The 24,066-nt window shown below is 37.8% G+C and overlaps 1 protein-coding gene across 3 annotated transcripts in view; it reads right to left on the bottom strand.

Moving 5' to 3' along the window:
* LOC106668905 (sodium/hydrogen exchanger 10-like) overlaps positions 1-10,843 on the bottom strand; it is a 38,448-nt gene extending 27,605 nt beyond the window's left edge. The window contains exons 1-2 of one of the 3 annotated variants that reach the window (XM_014398072.2): positions 10,752-10,843; positions 8,827-9,136 (exon numbers count right to left, since the gene is read on the bottom strand). In XM_014398072.2, the coding sequence (XP_014253558.1) occupies positions 8,827-8,896 (70 nt within the window). In that variant the 5' untranslated portion in view covers positions 8,897-9,136; positions 10,752-10,843. Of the gene's footprint in view, positions 1-135; positions 328-8,826; positions 9,137-10,751 lie in introns of those variants that run through there. The other 2 variants (XM_014398070.2, XM_024226161.1) reach the window with 2 other exon arrangements.
* Between the last annotated feature and the right edge of the window lie 13,223 nt (positions 10,844-24,066).

The raw sequence follows: 24,066 nt of genomic DNA, 5'->3' as shown, positions 1-24,066 counted from the left end.
TACAGATAATTTATACAATTGGCAGTGAAATAATGAATTTAAGCGTTCACTGAGCTCAACTCTGCAGACTGATTATCAAAGAAATATTTGAGGTTGATAGTTCGGTTTTTGTGCTAACAAATTTCCTTTACTTACGATTTCCATATTCTAGACTAAAAACAGTTTCATATTCCACTAATGAACGGACTGAGAGTGTTGTATTACTCAGTGCTTGATCCATGATCGCAAAATATCTTCTTTTTGGCGATGTTTGACACTATATTACAACTACTTAGTAATACAAATCCAGTATAAAAACACTGAAATGTAACATGTTTCCATGGAAAATTATTTTCATTTGCATAAATAAATTGCTTGTTAATAATTATGGCAATTTCAGGTTAAAAAAAAAATAAAGTTGGACAAAATAAGCATCAAATTTCTCCTTGGGGAAGGAAATGCAAAGTTATCTTTTAATTAATACAAAAATGCAGGAGTTTGGACCTTTTGGTTTGGATGATAAACCTCCAATTTTCCTAATCTGCTTATTCTCCTCAATATGAGTTATTAATCTTACACATATGCTGGTATTTAGAATAATTTTGTCTCAAGAGACCATAAAGTAGTTACAGTTAATTTAATTGTATTAATACAGTTAATAATTTAAAGAATTTTAGAAAGTTAAATCAAATTGGCCTTCTTAATTGGTATAGTCTGCAATGTCTCTTGTGACAGCAGAAAGATCTGCATGAACTGTTAAGGTCATATGCATAATAATTTTTACCCTTGTAAAAGTAAATAGTGAAAAGTAAAAAACATGTCATCAAAATGTTGCATCATTACCTCATGGATAGGTATGGATGGATTCAATGTCCATTAGCTGTTTTATACTTAAATATTCTTAAAAAATCCTATTTGATTGATTATCAAGGTCATGTTTTTAAAATGTGCAATAATAAATGAATGTTTAAAAATACAACCAAAAGACTATTTTAATGTTCTTATTATTTGCCAAAACGTAAAATAAAATTTATCTTTGTGAATCACCACCACCAAGGACTTGGCAAATGTAGTACAACCTATTTATACATAGCTGTTTCCCTCTTCCTCTCTACTTTTTTTTCAGCATCGTAGCAATTTCATGCCTTTGAAAGAATACAAGTACATTTAATTATAAATAAATGAATAAAGTTTCCACTGAGGCAGAGTAAAAATAATATAACAATATCATGCAATTCTGCATATTTTGGGCAGTTTGTTGTTGTTTACTCAAAGGCTTTGGCTCGCCTGTTCTTTTCCAAGCTATTTAATCCCAAGATCACACCATCATCAGTGGCGGTTGTGTGATGTTTCTTTTCTTATGACTGCCATTTTCAATAGACAAAAGCACCTTTCCTTAAAAATACAAGGAATATTACAGATCATGAGACCGATTTACAGAGAAAATAGAATGAAATGACATTCAATATACATCATTTGATCAAATATACTGAATTATGACTTTATAATACTACTATGAAGACTTTTTCCCCTACATAAGCCTAAAATCAATGGTGTGATTACAGTTTGATCAGGAACGATTCTCATGCTAAATGTTTTGGTTCCATTGAATGATAAATTGAACAAGAAGAGGCGCACCACGAAAAGACACATTGCAAAAGAATATATGCTTAAGTAGAGAAGAATTAGTAATGCTTCCATTCTTTGACAATTTTTATTAATATTTTGCTTGTGCCTATTACTGATGTCCTTGATTTGTTTTCCTATTTTGGATTTATCGATATTTTTAATGTTACAACTTTGCAATGAATACATACAAACGAGTTTTGCATTTAGGAATGATAGTGTATTAAGGTTTTTGCCCCATTTTTTATTTATGATGGTCAATGTTGGACTTATTTATGTTGATGATTCATTATTAAGAATGAAACTTAATTAGAATGGTCATCATTGTTTTTGTATGAGTAAAGAATTCTTGGAACCTACTTTGTAGGTTTAAGCCAATTTACCCAATTATCTCCGTTTGCAATTTTAATTCTTGTTGTTCATAGAAAACCAGCAGCGATTTCACAAGGAACCGAAGATAAAATCTATAAAACTAATATATATAAATCTGAATTGGATTTTTCTATTTAGATAAAACCATCAAGGAAGACAAGGAAACAGGCGGTTCAAGAAAGCATGAGCAGCTGAATGATTTTCTGCAAGGATATCTGTGACTGACCAAGTGGAGAGGGTGAGGGAGAGGGAGAGAGAGGGAGAGAGAGGGAGAGAGAGGGAGAGAGAGAGATGGAAGGAGGGGTGATAGAGAGGAAAGGAGGGGAGGGAGAGGGAGGGAGAGTGTGTGTGTGAGAGAGAGACGTTGGGAGGGGGTGATAGAGGGAGGGAAGGAGGGGTGATAGAGAGGAAAGGAGGGGAGTGAGAGGGAGGGAGAGTGTGAGAGAGACGGTGGGAGGGGGTGATAGAGGGAGGGAAGGAGGAGCGATAGAGAGGAAAGGAGGGGAGTGAGAGGGAGGGAGAGTGAGAGAGAGAGAGAGTTTTTTTTAGTTTACAGGCAAGTTAATTATCACATATATCTGCATTTGGAATCGCAGAAGATCGTCCAGATCCACTTCCCTAACAAAGCGCTGAAAATCTTCGAGGCAGACAGTCACCAATTCGGTTTTGTTTGGCGGCCACACTCCTTTCCCATAAATCGGCTTCTTGGTCCTTCAAAATGCGAGCAGGAAAACACATAATCCCAGGTTTGAGTGACTTGCTGAGCACACGTGCATATCTCGTTATCGATGATATTAAACTTATAAAGGTAGCTCTTAATCTTTCCATGACCACTCAAAACCTGGGTCATACTGCAGCCTTGTTGAAAGGATGCTGCGAGACGGGACTTTACTGTAAGAAAGTACTGTTATGTAGGGGAACCGGTACCGATTTTTTCCCATTCTTCGTTCCAAATTCTGCTGCACTTATTTTTGGCCATTGCTTCGACATAGCTCTTTGGTATTTTTGAGATTATGACCGTAGTATTTCATGCTGCTGCCTCTTTTGCCAGATGATTTGCTTCCTAATTCCCTCTGTACCAACGTGCGCCTTAACCCATCGGAACGAAACCCTCCTCCTTCATTTTTTAGGAGTTTCAAGATGTTCTTTATATTAAAAGCAGTCCCTGTCAATTTGGTGTTCTGTCTGAGTGTATTAAGCGACGTTTGACTGTCTGTGTGTATTACAACTGATTTATCTCCTGGTCTTACATTCTGAAACTGTATCCAGTCCAGTGCTTTCTCTATGGCTAAAAGTTCTGCCTGATTGTTGGAACACCAATCCGCTAATTTGTATTTTATCGATTGAATGAGTGAACAGCTGCTGCACATCCCATGTTCGTGTCTGTTTTACACCCATCTGTGTATACGTTGAAGTAACTGTCTTTTTGATTTTCTTCTTGATCAGATCACTTCAACTGTTTGTGGATGCAAGAGTGTGTGAACCGGGGGAGGTGTGTGTCCGTCTGGTAGTCAGGACATATGTTCCCATGATGACTATGATATCACACACCTTACAGATTTCCACCACTTCCTTGATTTTCAGGTCTATAGGTTCCCCGCCAGCCAGAATGCATACAGCGTTAAACGAAATAGTGCGGTAACCTTTAATCCTTCTGAGTAGGATCCTCCGTTGAACAGTTCGCAATTTTTTAACATTGTATTTTTTTCCCACGGCTTTTGCCCAAACCTGACATGTAAGCAGAGGGAGTATTGCGCCCTTGTATATCGGCGATAGTGCATCCCAAGCTATCACCCAGTAAACCTTGGCAGAGCGTGAAAGAGCATTTATGAGTTGTGATGCTTTTTCGCATATCATCTCTATATGAGGGTTCCAAATAAAGTCTATGTCGAATACACCTCCGAAGTATTTCAGATGATCGACTTGTTCCAGTCGCCTTCCCAATAGTATATTTGTAAGTCAATTCTTTCTTTTTTGCCATGAATATGCATGGTTTTTGACTTATCTGGATTAAATTTTATTGTATTGCAGTTTGCCCATTTCTCTACCAGAAAACACTTCGGTTAGCACTTATCTCAGCTTCAAATGGCGATTTCCCCGAAGGTAAAATTAATAGGTTGTCAGCGAAGGCTATCACCTCAACATCCGGAGGATAGTCGAGTTTTAGGACGGAGTCATACATTATGGTCCAGAATCCTGGTCCTCAGCACGATCCCTGAGGACATCCCTTCTCCTGCCTCCTAATAACCTTTGCAGTGCTGGTGTTAATTGACGGATACCTCTCCGAAAAATAACTTTTTGATAACCTATACAAGTTATGTGGACAATTTTTATTTCGTAGCTGCTTGAGAATCACTGGACACCAAGCCGCATCGAAGCCTTAGAGAGGGTGGGGATGACACTGGGAACGGTACTCGAGCTGGGCAACCGGCCGACTCTGCCCTGGGCCATCCTGGCCATAATCGTCCAGGGCGATCTCGTGTAAGCCAAGTCGTATATTCAGTCATATCCTTAGCGAATTAGGTTCTTGGAAGTTAAATGGAGGTGCAGCGGTTTTCGGCCCGTCTTCATTGACCGGTGTAAGTTCGGCCATGGTGTGGCGTGATGCGTGCGGAATTGTTTGGAATTTGGCACTCTCTTGAGGTGATTCGAGACGACGGTTACTCTTATGATCTACTCTGCACCGACCCTCAGCGCGGTTAGTGCTGTCCGTGGCAGGTTTTACATCGCCCGTCTCATGGTGCTCTCATTGGACAGATACCATGAACTGGAGCTTCTTGGCAAAACCGTGTTTTTTGACTTGGTACCCGGACACGTAGGTCTGGAATGTAACGAAAAACCATTTGGTCTATTGTACATCTCTATTCTTTCTTTTTTATCAAGGGCTCCTCGTTAAGCGTAAGGCTTTTTTCCGTACCCCAAAGCTTTTAAAGGACTCACAGGAATAGGAATCTCAGCCTACATAGGCCTTTGCACCAACAGAGGACATGTTCCGCTGTTTCTTCTACTTCTTGGAATATAATATCTGCAGGCTTTTTTTCTGTCACTCCGAGTCTATATATATGCCTCCGGAGTCTGGAGTGTCCAGTCAGCAGTTCAACTAATGTTTTAGTCCTAGCAGATTTAGTAGTTTTGCCGTTAGTTTCTGCCATGGTCCTTTGATAAACTTTTTTTGCATGCCTTTGTTCCGGGCTACATTCCCATTTAACGGAGGACTTATTTTTAATCCATTTTCTAATGGAACCGCATTTTTGGCAGTTTGATAAGCCACAAAAGGGTGTAGGGTCAATAGGTGTCTTGATCGAACTCTCCTTTCCCAATTTATCGGCCTTTTCATTAGCCAGACAAGGGTAATGTTATTATTTTCCCCAATGTCTGACAGGGCTCTAATTCAGTCCCAAATGACTTTGCACTTTACCGCTGACGTGGCAATTGCTTCAGTGCCGCCTGGCTGTCCGAGTAGAGGGCTGTTCTTCTATTGACAATACCCAGCCTTTTTATCTCCTTGGCACAGTGTTCAATAGCCACAGTTTCGCTTGAAAGACGGTGACATATTGTATATGACATATATGAATTCTAGGCCTTGGTTTATTTCTATAAATACTCTTGACCAAAATTCGGTTTTGGAGCCATCTGTAAACCACATATGGTCGGCATTAACTGGATCCCTTTCTCCCAGTCTGCTCTAGAAGGTATTTTAACTAGACATTTTTTATCACCTGAATTTACGGGTCCTCAGATTTCTTCTAACTGAAGCTACCCTCGAAGCTTTAGTTGCTCCTTGTTATGTGAGTAGGTTATTGGAGCCTGTCCCTCCATTAGCCTATGAATTGTGGCTCTGGCCTCTCCTTGGATTAAGACATAGTGATGGTAGATTCAAAAGGACTTCCAGGGCACCCGTCGGGATTATCCTCATTGCTCCCAGTCTTTGAGCTGCACTGACGATCTTGACCGCCCTTAGCTGTAATGTCTTTGTCCACCAAACCTCTGACCCGTAGGCTATCATACGTCTAACAACCGCTGTGTATAGCCATATGGACATAATTGGATTCAGTCTCCAACTGAATTACCACAATGGCGTTTGCATTTGCCAACGGCGATATTTGCTCTTTGTGTGATTTTGTTTAGATGTTGTTCCATGAAAGTCTCTGGTCGAAGATGACTCCCAGATATTTCGCCTCTGTAGAGAAAGGAATTTTAATTCCATTTAGCCTAAGGGGCTTAACTCCTCCAAGTGCCCTTTTCATCCCGTCATTCATAACTACCGTCAGATCTGATATCTTAAGCAAGCAAAGCCTTCGTAAGAGAGCATTTTGGGGAGATCAGGAACCAATACTGGCCCAGTAATGGACAGAACTCCACCCTGAGGGCAGCCTCCGGTTGTTCTCACCCTTATTGTGTGTCACCCAGGGTATATAAAATTATTCTCTTCCTTAGATTTCTTCCACACATTGACAAAGGGATTTTGAGATCCTTTCTTACGTAGAGCATAGGCCAGGGATTGTCGTGGCATTGTTAAATCTTCCCTGTCTGATATGTATATTGCCTAGCACGGAGTGGGTTAGTTTTCAGTGATGTGCTCCTAATATAGTTTCCATCAGTTTCTCTATTGTCTTCTGTCTAAACTGATAGGTCTGTATGAACTAGGTGTTTGATTTGTGGCCCTACCCACTTTTGGCAAATAGGCCACCTTCACCTTCCTCCATACAGTGGATATCTTCAGGCTAGGGAGGCCCTAAAGATTCTTACCAGAGATGGTATAAATACTTCCTGCCATTTCTGTAGTAGTATAGGGTATATCCTATCCAAGGATTGCCTACACCTGAGGATTTATAGGGGAGAAATCCATTAAGGGCCCATCTGATTTTCTCTTGTTTGGCTATATTAGCCGCCTCCTTTCAGTCCTCTTTGGAGGGACTATTCCACCGACTTTCTAAGCTAGTGGACTCTCCGGGTATTATTATCGACCCTGGAAAGTGCTCACCAATTAACATCAGCAGAGTTTCTTCTACATTTAATAGAAATTTACATAATGTACAACATTATTGGATTAAATTAATGACACAACATGGAACACAGGTTTCGTGACGGAACTTAGAAAACAAAAGTTCTGAGGTTGACTGTCACTGGCTGCGAAGCTTTCCACTGGGTTGTCGGATGCACATTGAATGGCGGTGGTCTTCATAGACGCTGACAATACAACCTTTGTAATTGGCCGGATTTCGTCCGTTGCAAAATGCACAGACGGCGTGAGTGATAAGGGGCTCAGTATTGGGTCATGTGCTCGCCATCACTGGTTCCGTGTGCCCATATTCTTGACAACGTTTGCATTGCACTATTAAACGTTATCGTGGGGTTCTTCCATATTTACCCTCGCAAAACAAAGAGTAGTCATGCCAAAAAGTCTTTGTTGTTCGAATTGGGATCAAGATCCACAAAGAATAATGGTAAGGCATGTTTGGTGGCTGGGTGTATTACAGGTGAAATATTTCGCAGGTTTTGGCCTAAGTTCGGTCAGTTCCTGTTTAATCAATTCTGGAGGGATTCTTTGATTACCAGTCTTTACGCTTTTCCTCTTCCAGCTGGATGTGACCAGAATATGCCTCTGAAGCTTTCAACAGCTATTGCATTTATTATGAGGTCGGTGATACGATGCACGCTTTTGTGTGATTCTTCTCGGTCTTTTTCACTAAATGCGATAATGCATTGCACATCAGTGCACAGTGTTTAAATATCATATCACGTGTACTTATTGAAAGACTGTAACATGTTGTCGTGTGGTAGCAAACGTGTATTTTAACTTACTCTTCCTGACACGTACCTGAGTACTCGTGGCCTCATCTGATCGTAAAGCTTTCTGTAGATTCTTATCCCATTGATCATGGCCATGTGACGAAACTCCGCTATTAAATCAAACCCCTTCATCTTCAGTTTTAATAATTTTACGAGAAAGCTTCATCGGCTATTAAAAAAAATTATTCAATGCCTTAATACCGTCATCTTACTCGACAGAATTGATTGAACCGAGGCATATTTCGCATATTCATTGAAACACATGTCAATTTCATGAATATTGCTAGATATTTTGTTGCCGCTCGAAGATCTCTCTCTCAGGAATGTTGTAGTCTTGCCAAGAACACCTTTCGACAAATGTTCAGAAGGAAAGGAGGGGTCCATACAAATTATTAAAGAATAAGCGTCAGAACAGGGACTGCAAACACTGACAGATTGATATATTTTGAAACGTGAGAACTAGCCTTTTTGATAGTTTCCATTTAAATCGACTAATTTATCTGCGAAATGAGTATCTCTGAAATTGGAAATTTTCCAAAAAGATAAAATTCCAAACGAAAATACCGAAATTTTACCCCGTTTTAACATCTTAATTTCAAAGACGATTGAAAAGAACCATTCGTTTTTAATACATTGGGTGATTTCTATTAAGTTCTAATTGTCATAATTTCGCCTAGAGTAATAAAATAAATTTCTTATTTATGTACAACGTTGTGTCACTTTTGGTTTCAATTTTCTGTTAAATGTACTCAATTGATACTAGATGATATTACGATTACAAACATATGAGGATATGAATGAAGATATGTGCAATAGCAAATGAAAAATGTAAAACAATCAACATATTGATTAGCTACTCTATTTGCTAAAAAATATATATATAAAAAGAATTTATATTTTGTTCTATATTTCCAACTGTATGTATTTTTATTGTTATATTAATTACAGTATACTTATTTTAATGTAAATCATAACCTTGATTGTTTGAAAGAAAATTCACTAAAACACCAGGCAATTATTAAGGGATAGGTTAAAATTTAACTAAAAATTTATTACCTGTTGTTGCTCTTAATACCGTGTATGACCTCCTCTGGCTTTGCCGAAGGCCTTGACAACAGGATACCATTCTTCAAGATCGGTTTGAAGCTGTCCAGTGCTTGTTAGAGGCGGCGAACGATGTCTAACCATTCTCTTTGTGATGTCCCATAATTGGTCTATAAGATTGACGCAGGCCAATTCATTGTACTAACCCTTACATTCTCCAAGTAATGGGTGGCAACTCGAGCTTATTGCGGTCGAGCATTATCATGTCTCCAGTAAATGGAGCAGTGGGACCACAGCTTCCAGAAGAACTTCCTCAATGTACCTGTAGTAAAAGATCATTCGAAATTGTTCAAAAATGAATAAGGATATTGCCAATTTTGTAGTATTTACTTTCCCTGGAATTTTTATTTTATTTTTAATATAAATCGCATTAAAATTTATTAGAAATTATTATGCTTTTTACTGAAGGAAAATTTGATTAAGGGATTTTGAAAAATAACAAAATAAAAGGTTTCGATTCCATAATTTTGCTTATTGGACAAAATAATTTTTTAAAACAATTAATACCGTATGATGCTCCTTTGTTAGCTAAAACCTCTGTGCACCTGTTAAGCATACTGTTAATAAGGTTATCACTAATTTCATAAGGAACTTCACTCCATAGATGCTGCTACGCTGCACTCAGTTAATGAAGACCAACTGAATCGATGGCGATATACATTTTACTTTTTCGTATTATTTTTTTTCCTTTTTAAATGTACTATTTTTGCAACCAAACCTACTTTTGTACGGAAAATATGAATAGACCCAAATATATTAACATTTAAGTGTGGTGCGTTAATTTTATTCATTAGTTATTTGGAAAAAACAGTGTGCACAGTACCAACAGAATATAGAATACATACGATGTATGAATATATTGGATTTTAAATCAGAGAGGGAAAGCACTGATATTCAAGACCATTTTAACCTCTTGGTTTGAAGACAACACCCTTTACTCGATCCTTTTGCTATTAAGTACCATTTTAGATTTAGTAGAATAATATCGTTTCTCATCAGGACCGACATTTAGAACATATACCTTCTGTTATACCTAATTAAGCACTAATTTAACGTTCGGCGATATATTTTGACACCTTGTGAAAATTATATGGCTGTAAATCATCTTAAGAATATTATTCAAATTGGAATTAATTAAAAGGTATTAGATAAATATAGAAAACAGATTTCAAGGGACAAAAGCAGCAAAATTAAATAATAATTATAAATATGTCTTGACATCGAGTAGAAGAGCTACACCCACTCAAAACCCAGGAGCGAGCCGTCTAAATATAGTGGCGCAGCGCCCAACTCTGGTCAGTTACTCGCTTCTCTCCCTGGTGATAGTATTCTCAAAGGTGTCTGTGAACAATGCAAAATGTGTTCGAAAATATGCCTACAAACACGGAAAAAGTTCCAAAAGATTTGCTGTGAAGAAGAAATTGAATTTCAGAAACGAAAACAAGATATCGTTATGTACCGAAGACATAGAAAATCAGGAATCGGATAATCTTTTTTTGAAACGGTAAGACATAATACTTGTATTTAGTGTTTTAAAGATATGTGAAAGTATCACAGCGAAATATGATTGGACGTATATTTTTGGCTTTGATAGAGATTTTTAAAAAAGCAGGATATTATCGCTTATAGAATCATCGTCGGACGATAAATCTCGCTGGAATCATAACGATTCCATAGTTCGACAGAAACTCAACATCGATAGATTGTAGAAATCATTTTGAATTTTGAAAGACAATCACTTGCCGCTGGCCCAGAGCTATTCGATGAGTCGACGGTCGTGTCTATATTTGGGCTGTGCTCTATTTTCAGTGAGGGCGACCGCAAAACTGAGACATAAATACACCAAACGGATTATACATATAGCAACTGTAGCTTACCAGTCGGGTCCAAAAATCTCTCAATTCAGGACACTAATAGCGCTGGTGATATTATAACAGCAAGCATTTCCCCTTCTCGTCGGTCCTTTGAATGAAAATAATAAATAAAATCTTCTCCTTTTTCGTTCAATAAATGAAACATTTGGAAAAAAAAGTCTGAACGGCTATTAAACGAGGAATCCAACTTTTGGATTGTTTTATAATAACGAAACATCAACAAAAAATAGAACCATGTCGCCCAATTTTGGCATCTGCACCCTGGGACGTAGGAGGTATTGCACATCAATTATTTTTATATTTATGACAATATCTGAGAGAGCCAAAGTGTGCAGTTTAGTTGTTGAGATAAAATTTTCTAATTTTCTGTTAAATAATTCTCATTTGTTTTAAAAAGATTTGTAAAATAAAGTCGTCATATTTGATTTCTGTCCTGGGAATTTTGGTAGAAACGCAATGAAAAAGCGTTTAGACGTTCGTGGCGCTGATAATAATATGTAATAATACTCAGTTAATAATAATAATATTAGGTACTGTTTTTAAATTTATCAGGGAACAACTTTATGGTTAAAATCCGTTATTCCTAAAAAAATTAAAAAACGGTTGAGAGATTGAACTGGAAAATTTTCATTTTTATAATAGTATCTTACATTTCGAGATAAACGTTTACGTAAGTGGTATCCTGATAGCAAAGTAACTTTTGGACTTTTACTTAATTAATTGGCTACATGAGTGGCGTAACAGGTATCATGAAATTGAAAATAATAACCTACGTCACACCAGACCGCATCTCACGACCTCCAAATAATAATAATCAAGTAACGGTCACTAAACACCACACTTAAATAATAAATTTCAATTTGTGGAAAAAACCCACTGTGTTTTTTTTAAACCAATTACAGATAGTTATTTTTGCACCCGTCCTCCGTAAATGCTTCCCCTTTGCCAAAAATGAAGATGAAATCAAGATTTGGAAATGGCTATAACTTTATATTTGCACAGTTCAAAGGTTAACGTATTGAGATTAATCTAGTTTGTATATAGGCTACACTATAAAATAGAATGTATAATTCAGAATATTTGGAATAACAGGTGCCTGGTCTTTTTCATATGTCCTCATTTGGAAGGCATGAATTAAATTTGTAATTTATTTCGTTGTATCAATATTTCCGTGAGAATGTTATATGTATACAAAATGACATATTTGAACCCGTGTGCTTATGTGTTTTATTTTCACTTTTTAACAAATTTACCCACACATGAATTGACCAGAGCCGAAGAGAAGTGGTATCCTGAAGGGGGAAGTCCCGATCCAAACTCCCTCGTCGTAAGAAGCACACTTTACACATTTCCCACCAATTTCCCTAATATGTAAATAAAAAAGGACAGTCCAATCAGGAAGGTCGAGCTGTTTAAATTTTAATTACATATTATATTCTCTAAATATAGACATATTTAATTAAGAAAACTATTATTAGCATTATCAAAGAGAAACCTTCATCAAGGCTAAAATGGATAGATAGTAACAGCCATGAAAGAACATCCGATACTCATGGCCCCAAGAGACGACAAAACAGGATGTTTGAGTACAAGCGAAATTTCGAAGTTTAAGTACCAAAAAAAAAGAATTGGAAAGAGGGAAACCCCCTCCGTTGAGAACGGCACCATCAGCCGGTACAATGACGGATTTAGAACACAGGAAGGTACATGGGCAGGAGTATTCCGTCCTGGAACCGTGAGAGGTCCTGAACCCATCTGTGGAATAGGGATTCACGCTAAGAATGAATATCTCAGAGCAAAAAGACAAATTGAAAATGAGGAAACAGTAGAATTCACTCATTGAACATAAACAATCCAAGAACCTTTTAGTAAATTTTGGAAGGACGAAACAAAAGAATGCATCAAAGGGAGCAAAAAAAACTTCAAAACATGACAGAACACCGCGGACTGTATGGGCATCTGAAGAAGTTTGGCATTGTCCAACATGGCACCTGCAGATTCTGCAAAGAAGCAGAAGAGACACCAACACCCTAACAACCTGTCGCGCCACATTTGCCCGCAGGGGGAAATTTTTCGAGATGTAAAATGTTACCGTAGAAGGAATTAACCACTAAAACCGGGCCTGCTAATAAAATTTCTTCATGTACTAGGACTCACTGGCGTGCTATAAGTAGAGAACGTGGATACAATAGCTCTCAATGGGCACAGTATATTACACAACCCCGAACATTAAATCTACATTTACATATATTTACTATTCGGCTATTCTAACAGACTGACAATCCCTTAAAATTCCGAAAGACAGAAAGATTTGTGTGAACGTGTTTGTTCGACTCAGCAGGTGGATCCAATCAAGTCATCTCCACTATATCTATTGTTGATCTGGAGTTAGGATCGGACGCCATCTTCGTCTTTGGCCGTTTTGCCAGCCAACTTCAGTTTTATCCCGTATTTTTTTTTTTTTTTTTAAGTTTGGGGAGAAAACAGTTTTTCAAAGCTTTGAATTTTCCAACAATCATTTAGCTTAAACATTGTGCTATTCAGCTATGTTCCAATTCCAATGTACACAAATTGGCAGAGTATAAAATTTATATTTTCTCTTTAAATTAGTTGCTGTAATATAAGACGGCATTCAGAGCAAAGTGTTCAAAGTCTAAATAAAACGTACATCACGTTTATTTTTACATTTGTTTACGAGCTTATTTATTCGAAACGCAGGTGGATAAATTTGATTGAGACTCAGTGACAATAACCAGGCGCGTTTATTGTCGGACAGTGAACGATTTGGGTCTAAATTTGTGATACGGGACTTATTTATAAGGTTTGACCTTATTTCGATTAAACTGTACAATTTTTGAATATCATTTATATAAGTATAATTTTTTTCATAATAAATGTGATTTAGGCTCAAAACGTTTAACCTTATATCACTTACACTTATTTAATATAAAACCAGGTTATTGAGTCAGTTAGAATTTCAAAACAATGATTTTAATATTGTATAAGAGAAAAATAGGTTAATTTTATTATTATTAGGCAATTTGAATTGTCCAATTTGGTCAAACTGAAACTGAAATGAGGCAGGCCTCTTTAACGGTAAAGTTAATCTGATGATATCTTGGAATGGTGAAATAAATTTGAAATTTAAGTTAGAATCCCGATTCTACCGAAGAGAAAAAAACTGTTGAAAAACGTAACCCAATCTGAGACGCCCGTGCAACTTGGAGAGGGAAACGTCCAAATTTAGTACAAGTGTGGGTGACTCGTGACTCAGAGTCTAACCTCATCCAGGCAATTAGTTTTCCACCAATGCTTAAATAAAATGGCTCGATTCGGTCTTTCACAGATTCTAACTCTAGAAATTTATTATCTACACTTAGCTCAAATATAGGAAGGACACGAAAAGAAAACATCATTCCTCGCCTCTTAGAACTTTTATATTTATTACAATTTAAAAAAGAAAAAACATTTCTTCCCTTTGATAAATCCATGAAGGTTGACATATACAAAGGGATTGTGTCACTTTTTGATATATTTGAGTTGATAACTTACTCTGCTACGCCTAAAAATCGCTTTCAGTGAATCTTTTTCCTTTGTTGATTTGATATTATTCTTATTCTTTTAAACCTTTAACAATGGCTCATCAGACATTTGAGTGAGTATGACATTGTCAGGGTCACAACATTATTAGAGGAATGCTACAGCATCGCCAGGAGACTGAGTGTAAATCACTCTACAATAGAAAAGGTTCTTCGGCGCTCCAGAGAAACAGGGCTTCACACTGGAGGCCAGTACCGGGTCGACCTGGGTCTACAGACGAGACAGACGATAGATTCATCCGTCATCATTTCGGTATAAGAAATCTGATAAGACAAGACCGAAATATTTCGATTTCCTCCGGGACTGTAAGAAGAAGGCTCAAAGAACATAACCTCAGGGCCTGGCACCCGGCACGTGGACCTCTTCTTACCATAGCTCAGAAAATGGCCAGGCTTCAATTGGTATGGGAAGATGTGCATTGGACATTGGAAGATCAACCGGACACTTATAGTTCCGAGAGAAATTTATCCAACGTTTAAGCCAAAATATATTTTTGTTATAATTTCCTTAGTTTATGACGTAAGTAGTCGAATCCTGAAATCCGCTCTAAACTAAAGGACAAATTGAGATTGGCTTACTTGGCCTAAAGACAAATACCTGTGATAAGGTACCTAATGTTTTTTGTTTAAAAAAAGTTTATTCAATTATTTTTAGAACATTGGTCTTCGCTGTACGTTTTTATTGAAATCCTCCTGCCCCTGCCATCATTCATGCAAATTTCTTAATTCGTCTTGCCAATTTTTTTTTCAGCATTTGATCTATAAATTCGTGGAATGCTTATTCCATTGACCCAGATGTTTATTTTAAATATTTTCTTCAGACCAATAACGGAAACTTCCCTCCTTATCCATGCAAAACGATTGTAATTAAATTATGATTGATTTTAACGAGTATTCATCAGGCTATTGACGAATTGACCGTTTCGTTTTGAAAGAGCGCATCATAAGAAAAAGATGTGCATCTTCCTTCACCAAGCTGAACTAAATTTAATACATTAATTTTGCCTAGGCCTGATAATGGTGGTGCAACCACTGACAGTTCTAAAATATGACAATTTGGTTCAGTTATACTATCTATTTCGTTCTCCTTATTACCTAATCGATAATTTAGTGCAGCCATACCAATGAAATACAATGCAGAACTCAAGACAGGATTTTTAGCTATTTCTTGTCCAATTTGAATGGAAGTGCATGTTTTGTAGAGAGTTGATGGTGGCAATAAGACCGATGCTTCTGTAGATCATCTATTCCATTGTCATCGTTATCGAGTAAATCACAAGAGGAAGATATTTTTACCAGTCTCTTGAACAATTACAAATTTAGCCTTTTTTCGATGAAAATTTTTTTGTTCGTTTCTCGTCCCGTTTGTACTATTGCAACTTTTCACAGACGTGATCTTGGGTGATGTAATATGATGTACATAAAGAAAGCTCGTAATGCAATAAATAACATGGTTAAAAAAAGGTGGCAGTGTCAATGGGCCGGATCGACAGAGAAGCTCTTGCGTATCAAGAGCACTGTCGATGAGAGACCCTCGTAGGATCTAACTCGTCAAAGAAGGGTCATCCTCACCCGATTAAGAAAACGCTATTCGAGGTTGACACACGGACCCTTATTTCTAATGTCCAATGCCGGCCAAAGCACGCTTATTTGTCCTGCATGCAGAGAAAGGTTGCTCGATGTGTCCCAACTAATTGAAGGGCGCAATTCCTTGGCTCCATGTAGAGAGAGTGCAGGGATGCCACCCGATTTGAGAATTGTGCTCATGCAGCTATTAATTGGGTCCCCTGTTCCTATTCTTGGAGGTAACCGATGGCGGAGTATTGACTATCCCATAAACCCTCATTTAGATTAGTTACATATGTAATAGATGTTATCGAAGTTTGTTATGTAATATGTTATGTAATGTAATAATATATCAAGTAGTCCACCAAGCTAACTGATAAAAACAAACAAGGTCTTAAATAGTACGTAAAAATGGGGATGAAACCACAAAGAACAAGCAAGTTTGATTATTTATAAAGCTTGCAGCTATAAAGTCACGGAACTAAATTTAACATGTTAAAATTAACGAACAATGTGTTCGTCGATTGTCTCTTCCAAATCGCATGAAAATGGCAGAAACCATTCCTTCTTCGAGAGCCTTCCTTTCAACTATTTGGTGGCCGAGCCCCCCCCCCCACTTAACGCTGCACAAAGAAAAAAGAATAATAATAAGAAGAATTAGATAAAATAGTTAGTCTCCTTCAATGCTCATACCACGTCAAAAAATTCACTCTCTTGTAAAACATCATAGGAACGAAAGTGCCACTACAATGAAAGAAATTAACACTTTTCCAACCAATATACAATAGCTGAAAACTATAATCAACCTTCAGTCACCAAGAATGGTAGAAAACAAAAATATCGGCCTAATCCTCCTGCTGCCACCAATGAAAACCATTGGATGTGCTATTCTTATCCCTTATCTCGACTCATTCATACGAAAAAAATAAAAATACTTTCCTTGGAGAGCAGATTCTCTCAGGATAACTCTCCAGCCTTCTCTCTTTTATCCCTGCATCCGTATCGGATGCTCAAGTTATGATTTAAGTAGTTAGAAGAAAAAAATCACGAAGTCCGATGATTTTTGTGAGGTGAACTTTGGTACACGAAATGGAAGGAGAAGTGGACAATGAAGTGCTAAAATAGAAGGAAATGGTAGAAGTAATTCAATCGGCATCTTCCCATCGATACAAAAAGCTTTGCTTATATCAATAGCTCAGCCTTGTTCTACGAGCACAATTGAGAGATCCTTCAGTACCTTGAGAAGAGTTAAAACATGGAAAAGATCGACGAAGACTGAATCTAGGTTGAACGGACTTTGCCTTTTGAGCGTTTCCCGACAAGAAAGGAGAAATTGAATCAGCGGTTGTCGAAAATTTTTCGAAAAATCCACGTCGACTAATGTTAAGATCCCAAAACTTTTATTTTCATCAAAACTTGGTTATTATGATTTTTCGAGAAATAATGTTGTTTCGTCTGTTGAGGGTAGCCCTATATTTTTATTATATTTCATTTTGAATACTTTCTATAAAAAAGAAAAAAAGTTTTCTAACAAGTAAGCTTTAGCAATGATGACTTCTAATTGCAATCTGTCTACACCCCCCCCCCCCAAACAAGGATCCTGCTAAGCCCTTGACAGTTGGGCCACTGTTTGGGCCATAGTGAAAAGGTGCTTTAACAGAAACACTAAATTCGTCCGATTTACAAATCTACTGTAAGGCTCCCATTCACCCAGATACGTCAATTATGCGGCCAGGTAGCTCAATTTCACTCCGATTCTTCGAATAAAAAATTCCAAGGGATTTAATTTACCGAGGCCGTTGAATAAACATTTTAAAAACCCGTTTCACGTCAAAAAAGATACTTTATAAACAACTCACAATCGAAATTTTCAACAACATATTTTCTGAACGGACTCGTTAGATCGTGTAATAAAAAATAACACGCTTTCAAAACTATCACGTTAACCCAAATTTAATGTTGGACACATTTTTGAATTGTTGCAATACAAATTAATTAACATTTATTGCAGCATGCTCCATTATACATAATATATGCATTTAATTACTAATACATACATAAATATTTGGTAAGGAAATATGTAATCAAATTGCAAAATTCTATGGTGTAAATGTAAAGCGAAGCATGCCAATTTTTTAAGCTCTAAATCAGTGAATGCTCAAACTCCCAAGATCATATGTTTTTAACCGTGGTTTAAAATAGTTAATGGACACTAATACAAAACCAACCACGCACGGGATGAAATAATCCAATCATGCAGCAGCATATTGAAGATCACGGTAAATAGTCAAAGTACAACTGGGTTTCCTTAAAACGAAAATTGGTTGGTAAAGTGTGATGGTGGGCAGCAGTGAGAAAAAATATCAACAGTCGATATCACAAAAGTATTGTAAGAAATTGGTAGTCGTTTGTTGGTATTTAAGTAGGATAATGATTTCAAAAAAGTTTGGATTTGTATAGGCTCAACTCCACAAATGTACGTACATACATACAAACACGAGTAGACCACCCGCAATTCCAGCTTTTGCTATTTACAGTAAATTGTCGCCAGATTCGAGAATCACCCACCCTGGGTGTTGGCAGTCCGGGGGTAGACTTCAGCCGTCCAGCGACTAAGTTTTGGCCCTTGTGGGGGTGTCAACAGCTAGATCAATTCAGCACTCAATGTATGCAGTTCCAAACCCATTCACACTCACGTTCATTCTTAAATACATTCACTCCTATTTACTTCCATTCATTCAATTTCCTTTACACGTAGTATACAACTAACCTAATTGGGGGGGTTACTCGATATTCCGCCATCGACCCTCTCATATCACACATTCACGCTAATGAATACGTTCACTCCCAACAGTACCTTTACACATACTATACAACTAACCTAATTGAGGGTCGAAGAGTAAACGGCACACCAAACACCTTCGTCTGTCCTAGACTCGTCTGTAAAGGCGAGCCGAAAACCGGCGTACCTCGATCTAAGCTACAAGAACTTAGCTCGGTAAAGTTATGACAGAGTAGGCGACTTGGCTAACACGGCGAGATCTTCTTGGACGCGTACGGCTGGGAGGATCCAGGGCGGAGTCTGTACACCCCTGGTATTGGTGACCGCACTGTGACCGTCACCACACCAGGTGTTGTGCGCATTGAAATCGTCCAACACGATAGTCAGTTGGGGGAGACGCCCAATCAGGGCAGAAACCTCACTGCTCTGAAATAAGCCGTCTGGCGGAAGATACACAGAGCACAAAGTGAGTCACATCGGCGTCGCCACTCGAACTGCGATCGCATGGATATTCGTATTCAGTATCACCTCATGCGCATGTATATTTTTCTTATTAATATAGCATCCCCCATCAGGCTGCACCTCCCTGAGAAGTTTTGACGCAACGTGCGTCTCGAGCGAATGCAGGTATCCTGAGGAGTATCGTATCGTCATCGGCGCATGTTCCCTGATAGGAACTGATGCATATGTTACTGCCGCATGTGTTACTCTTACTGTTATTGCTCTGCAGTTCCACTGCAGAATGAACTCTATTAGTCACTCTGTATTTTGCAGATTGGGATGGGGCCTCCCTTCTTCTAATCTCTTTTGCGTTTTTCTGTGAGGGTGGCATGAAGGGGGTTCTCCGATTCTGTTGAGGAGCCGAGGTCTGTAAACCAAATGTCCCTGGATACCCACAGCTCCTTCACCGATTCGGCTGAGGGGAGTGTTAATCCTCGCAGCTTAGCTAGTCGGTAGGGCTGCCACCTGATGATGAACTGGCAGACTACTCGCTTCGTCCAATGGCTACTGGCCTGGGAATGTTGCCTAGACTCCGAGAGAGGGAAAAGAGGGTCTCCTATGTACGGTAACCCTAGGAGTGTATTGTTGGTAATGAGTTCATTTATGACAGTGTGAGTGTTTTGTGTGATATGTATGTTTGCCCATGTCTGCATGTGGTTACCCACAGGCAGCCGGGGCGCGCCAAACTGAGGAAAGCCCCACCAAAAGTCCAACACATAATGATAGTGTGCTTATGTCAGTGTATGTGTGTTATGTTTGTGAACGCAAACCCTCATGCCCAGGAACTTTTGAATCAGTAATTTTTTAAATATTAATAATTATTATTATTTACCCATATCTGTTTAGTAGGCATGGGCACCGTATTAATTATTTTAATTAATTACACTTTTTATATAAGGACTTGGTAGAGATGAAAAAATGACACACAGCGCCCTGCTCTAACTACTTTCACGGTCACGGTAGCTGAAGTGGTAAGAGCAGCGGCGTATTGAGCCAAAGGTGGTCGGTTCGAATCCGTAATAAAACATTTAAAAAGAAGTTTGTTACCTAATTCTAAAAAAATTATTGAGTAAAGAACAAAAAAGCATAAACAAATAAAAATGTTTTTTTCCTTTTTAATACCAACTATTCCCACCTCTGGTACGTCCGTTAAAAGTCTCCGCATTCCTTACAAAAGATTTCTGGAGGAATCCTGATGAATTCTTTCCCATTCATCAAGAACAGCTTGTTTCCAATTCTTCTAGGGTGTTAGGACCAGGGTCGTACTCGTCGCGCAAGTTTGTTCTAAATGTGTTCGATTGGGTTCAAATTTGGACTTCGAGCTGACCACACCAAGCACTCACTCAATTTCATCCTCATTCATGTAGTCATCCACAATACGTGCTCTACGGGGCCCAGCATTATCCTGGATTAATAAGAATTTCTTACCGTGGAAGACAAGTGGCACTACATGTTCTTCGATTATGACTTGTAAGTACCTTGTAAGTATAACTGAACCAAATTGTCCTATTATAGAACTGTCGGTGGTTGCACCATTATCAGGCCTACGCAAAATTTATGTATTAAATTTATTTCTTCTTGGTGAAGTAAGATGCATATCTTTTTGCTGTGATCAGCTCTTTGAAAACGAAACGGTCACTTCTATCATAGCCTGATGAATACTCGTTAAAATCAATCAGAATTTCATTTCAATCGTTTTGCTTGGATAAGGAGGGAAGTTTCCGTCGTTGGAAGAAAATATTTAAAATAAACATCTGGGTCAATGGAATAAGCATTCCACGAATTTATAGATCAAATGCTGAAAAAAAAAAATTGGCAAGACGAATTAAGAAATTTGCATGAATGATGGCAGGGGCAGGAGGATTTCAATAAAAACGTACAGCGTAGACCAATGTTCTAAAAATAATTGAATAAACTTTTTTTTAAACAAAAAACATTAGGTACCTTATCACAGGTATTTGTCTTTAGGGCAATTAAGCCAATCTCAATTTCTCCTTTAGTTAGAGCGGGTTTCAGGATTCGACTACTTACGTCATCAACTAAGGAAATTATAAACAAAAATATATTTTGGCTTAAAAGTTGGGTAAATTCTCTCGGAACTGTAAGTGTCCGGTTGATCTTCCAATTTCCAATGCACATCTTTCCATACCAATTGAAGCCTGGCCATTTTCTGAGCTATGGTAAGAAGAGGTCCACGTGCCGGGTGCCACGCCCTGAGGTTATGTTCTTTGAGCCTTCTTCCATTGAGACGTCTATGATTTTGGACTTTATGATCATTTTCCGTAAAAGCTTTGTAACACATTTAGCATTTTTCGCTTTGATTATAATATTGTTGTTGTTCATTTGGAGTTAGAGTTTTTAACTCCTCGTTAATTTTATATTTTAACTCCGTGTAATATTTTTGATTGTGTGCTAACAAGTTTTTTAACAACTTCGGGACCTGTATATATACTTGGATTTATCGGATTTTCGTCGGGTATTATTGATAATGGAATTTCTTGAGACAGTTGAGACAAATGCTGGTTGTGAACGATTGCGTGTTGCTAGATTTTTCATTTGGATTTATGTAGGCTCAAATCCGCACAAGTACACACAAACATGGGTCGGGTGGAGGTATTTGCTTCTCTTAGACCACCCGCAATTCCAGCTTTTGCTATTTACGGTAAATTGCCGGAAGACTCGAGAATCACCCACCCCGGGTGTTGGGCTCCAGTTGCTATCAACAGCTAAGTTAATTCTGCAACCAACGCATGCATTTCCAAATCTATTTTGTCTTCCCACAAGTCTCTGAAAGTTTTTAATATAACAATAATGCATTATGGAATTTTTTTCCAAGGAAAGTAAGTCCCTGTGGTCTTGTAGCTCACAATCGACAATTTTAAAAGGATAACCATAATTTTTCTCATCAAGACCGAATGCATTTATCGAGATATCATTCACCTTCTAAAAACCTTTGTCTCTTTTAATGGTGTCGGATAGTTAACACAGGAAAAGTCCTACCGATTTAGCATACTAAAATAAGACAAGACTTTCTGGATGTATTCTCACGAATTTAGACAGTACAGAATATTTAAAACAAAAATCATCTGTGTTATTAACATTTATTATGGATTTTGTTATGGATATAACTATGTTCCCCAATCTTCTAAGTGGACTCTATCTATTTATTCTGATCAGTAAACAGCCTATTTTATCCAACACCCGTCCAGATATGACGTACCTCGTTTCCTATTTTATTAACACAATGATTTATAATTTCTGATAAATCCGACATGATTATTACAGGTTTGTTTTTGTTTTAAATGCTCTATCGCAAATATCGTTGGTTTATCGATTTATATACTGATGTTTCTATGTTTTTTAAAAACAGGTTTTCAGTTTGTTATTAAAGCCGTTTCAATTTCGATGAATCCGTCATCACTTGACAGGATTCTTTATTAGACGAGCTTTTTTGGTAACAGTCTGCCATTTACCTTTTTTAACATATATTTTCGCAATGCAGCTCATGGTCATGCCTAGTTTTGACGTTATCAAACGGTATACCACACATCCAGCAAAAACGCCAAGACCTCAGGCCTCGTCGAAAGATGATTGCAATGGCCGATCTCGTGAAGTGGAAGGAAGACGGGCTCTGCATGAACTTTCATGTACTTGACTAGATACATTTCCAATATTTACCCCACATTTTAAACATAATTTGAATGTATCAAGTATAGGGAATCCTCGTCGCGAGATAGTGGGGATCTCCTTTAGAGTTCACATGATACTTCATGCGCTTCTCCCAATTCGTATGTATCAAATGCTTGTCCACAAAACATGCAAATAGACAAAAAATACTCATGTGTGGAAAAATATCTGTGTTTGATGGTGAGGAACTTTTTGCGCAATAGTATTTGCCATGTCGTATGAGATTGTCTTTCCTGTTGAAATGTTTGTTGCAGTTTATACATTTTCAAATCATTTCTGATCATGACTGGCAGGTTTTTTTTTGTCTAGAGCGGACATCGGGTCTTGTAAACCTTTTGCAATAATTTACAACATACATAACTACATTATTTTATTATTTATTACAAATTTACATAATTTATTATCATCCATCTTAATAAATGTTTGTGTCAAATGAATCAGAAACTAAACAAAGAACTCTTCCTATTTTAGAAACAACACAAAACAAGCAAAAATAACGAAATTATTTGATCAAAATAACGAAACCATTTGTTTAAACTAAAATAAGTTGATTCAAGACGATAACCGCAAGAGATTTTTTGATAAGGCTTTTTGAAGGTTGTTGTAGAAGTTGTTCTTTCCTCCACTGCGACCTAAACAGGTGGAACCCTATGGCATACCTTGAAAAGTGCTGCGCTATTCCTTTTAAAACTGAGCACTTTTCTTACCGCTCCTTCGAGGATCTCCTTGAGAAATGTCCGGTGGCTGTACCGTAATCAGGCCAACGCTTTACATTCGCAAAGGATATGTACCGATATCTCTGGTTCCTCTTGACAGAGCCGGTATGTTTCCATTTCAGCCTTGCCCATCTTCTTAAAGTGACAGTTAAAAGGGCAGTGGCCAGTATAAAGGACTATAATTTTCCTCAAATCCTGCCTGCTGAGAGAGAGGAGTTCTTTCGCATTCCGTTTTGAGATATTTATAAATCTCTTAGCTTGCCTCGTAGCTTGTGCCTTTGTCCAGTGCTTGAGTTTTTCTTTCTCAAGAAATTTTCCCAGTGACACCCCGGTGCATCTATGAAGTTGTGGTTCTGGTTTCAAAGGTGAGAGGGCTACTCCTTTTTTTCGGCTAGTCATCCTGTTTAATTCCGTCTGCACCTTCATGTCCGGGAACCCACTTTGAGAAAATCTCGTTTTCCATTCCC

The sequence above is a fragment of the Cimex lectularius genome, unplaced genomic scaffold (genome assembly GCF_000648675.2).
Source record: "Cimex lectularius strain Harlan isolate CLEC.00 unplaced genomic scaffold, Clec_2.1 scaffold66, whole genome shotgun sequence".
NCBI lineage: Eukaryota > Metazoa > Arthropoda > Insecta > Hemiptera > Cimicidae > Cimex > Cimex lectularius.
Note: the sequence above shows the minus strand (reverse complement) of the source record. Positions and strands in the feature narration are given on the sequence as shown.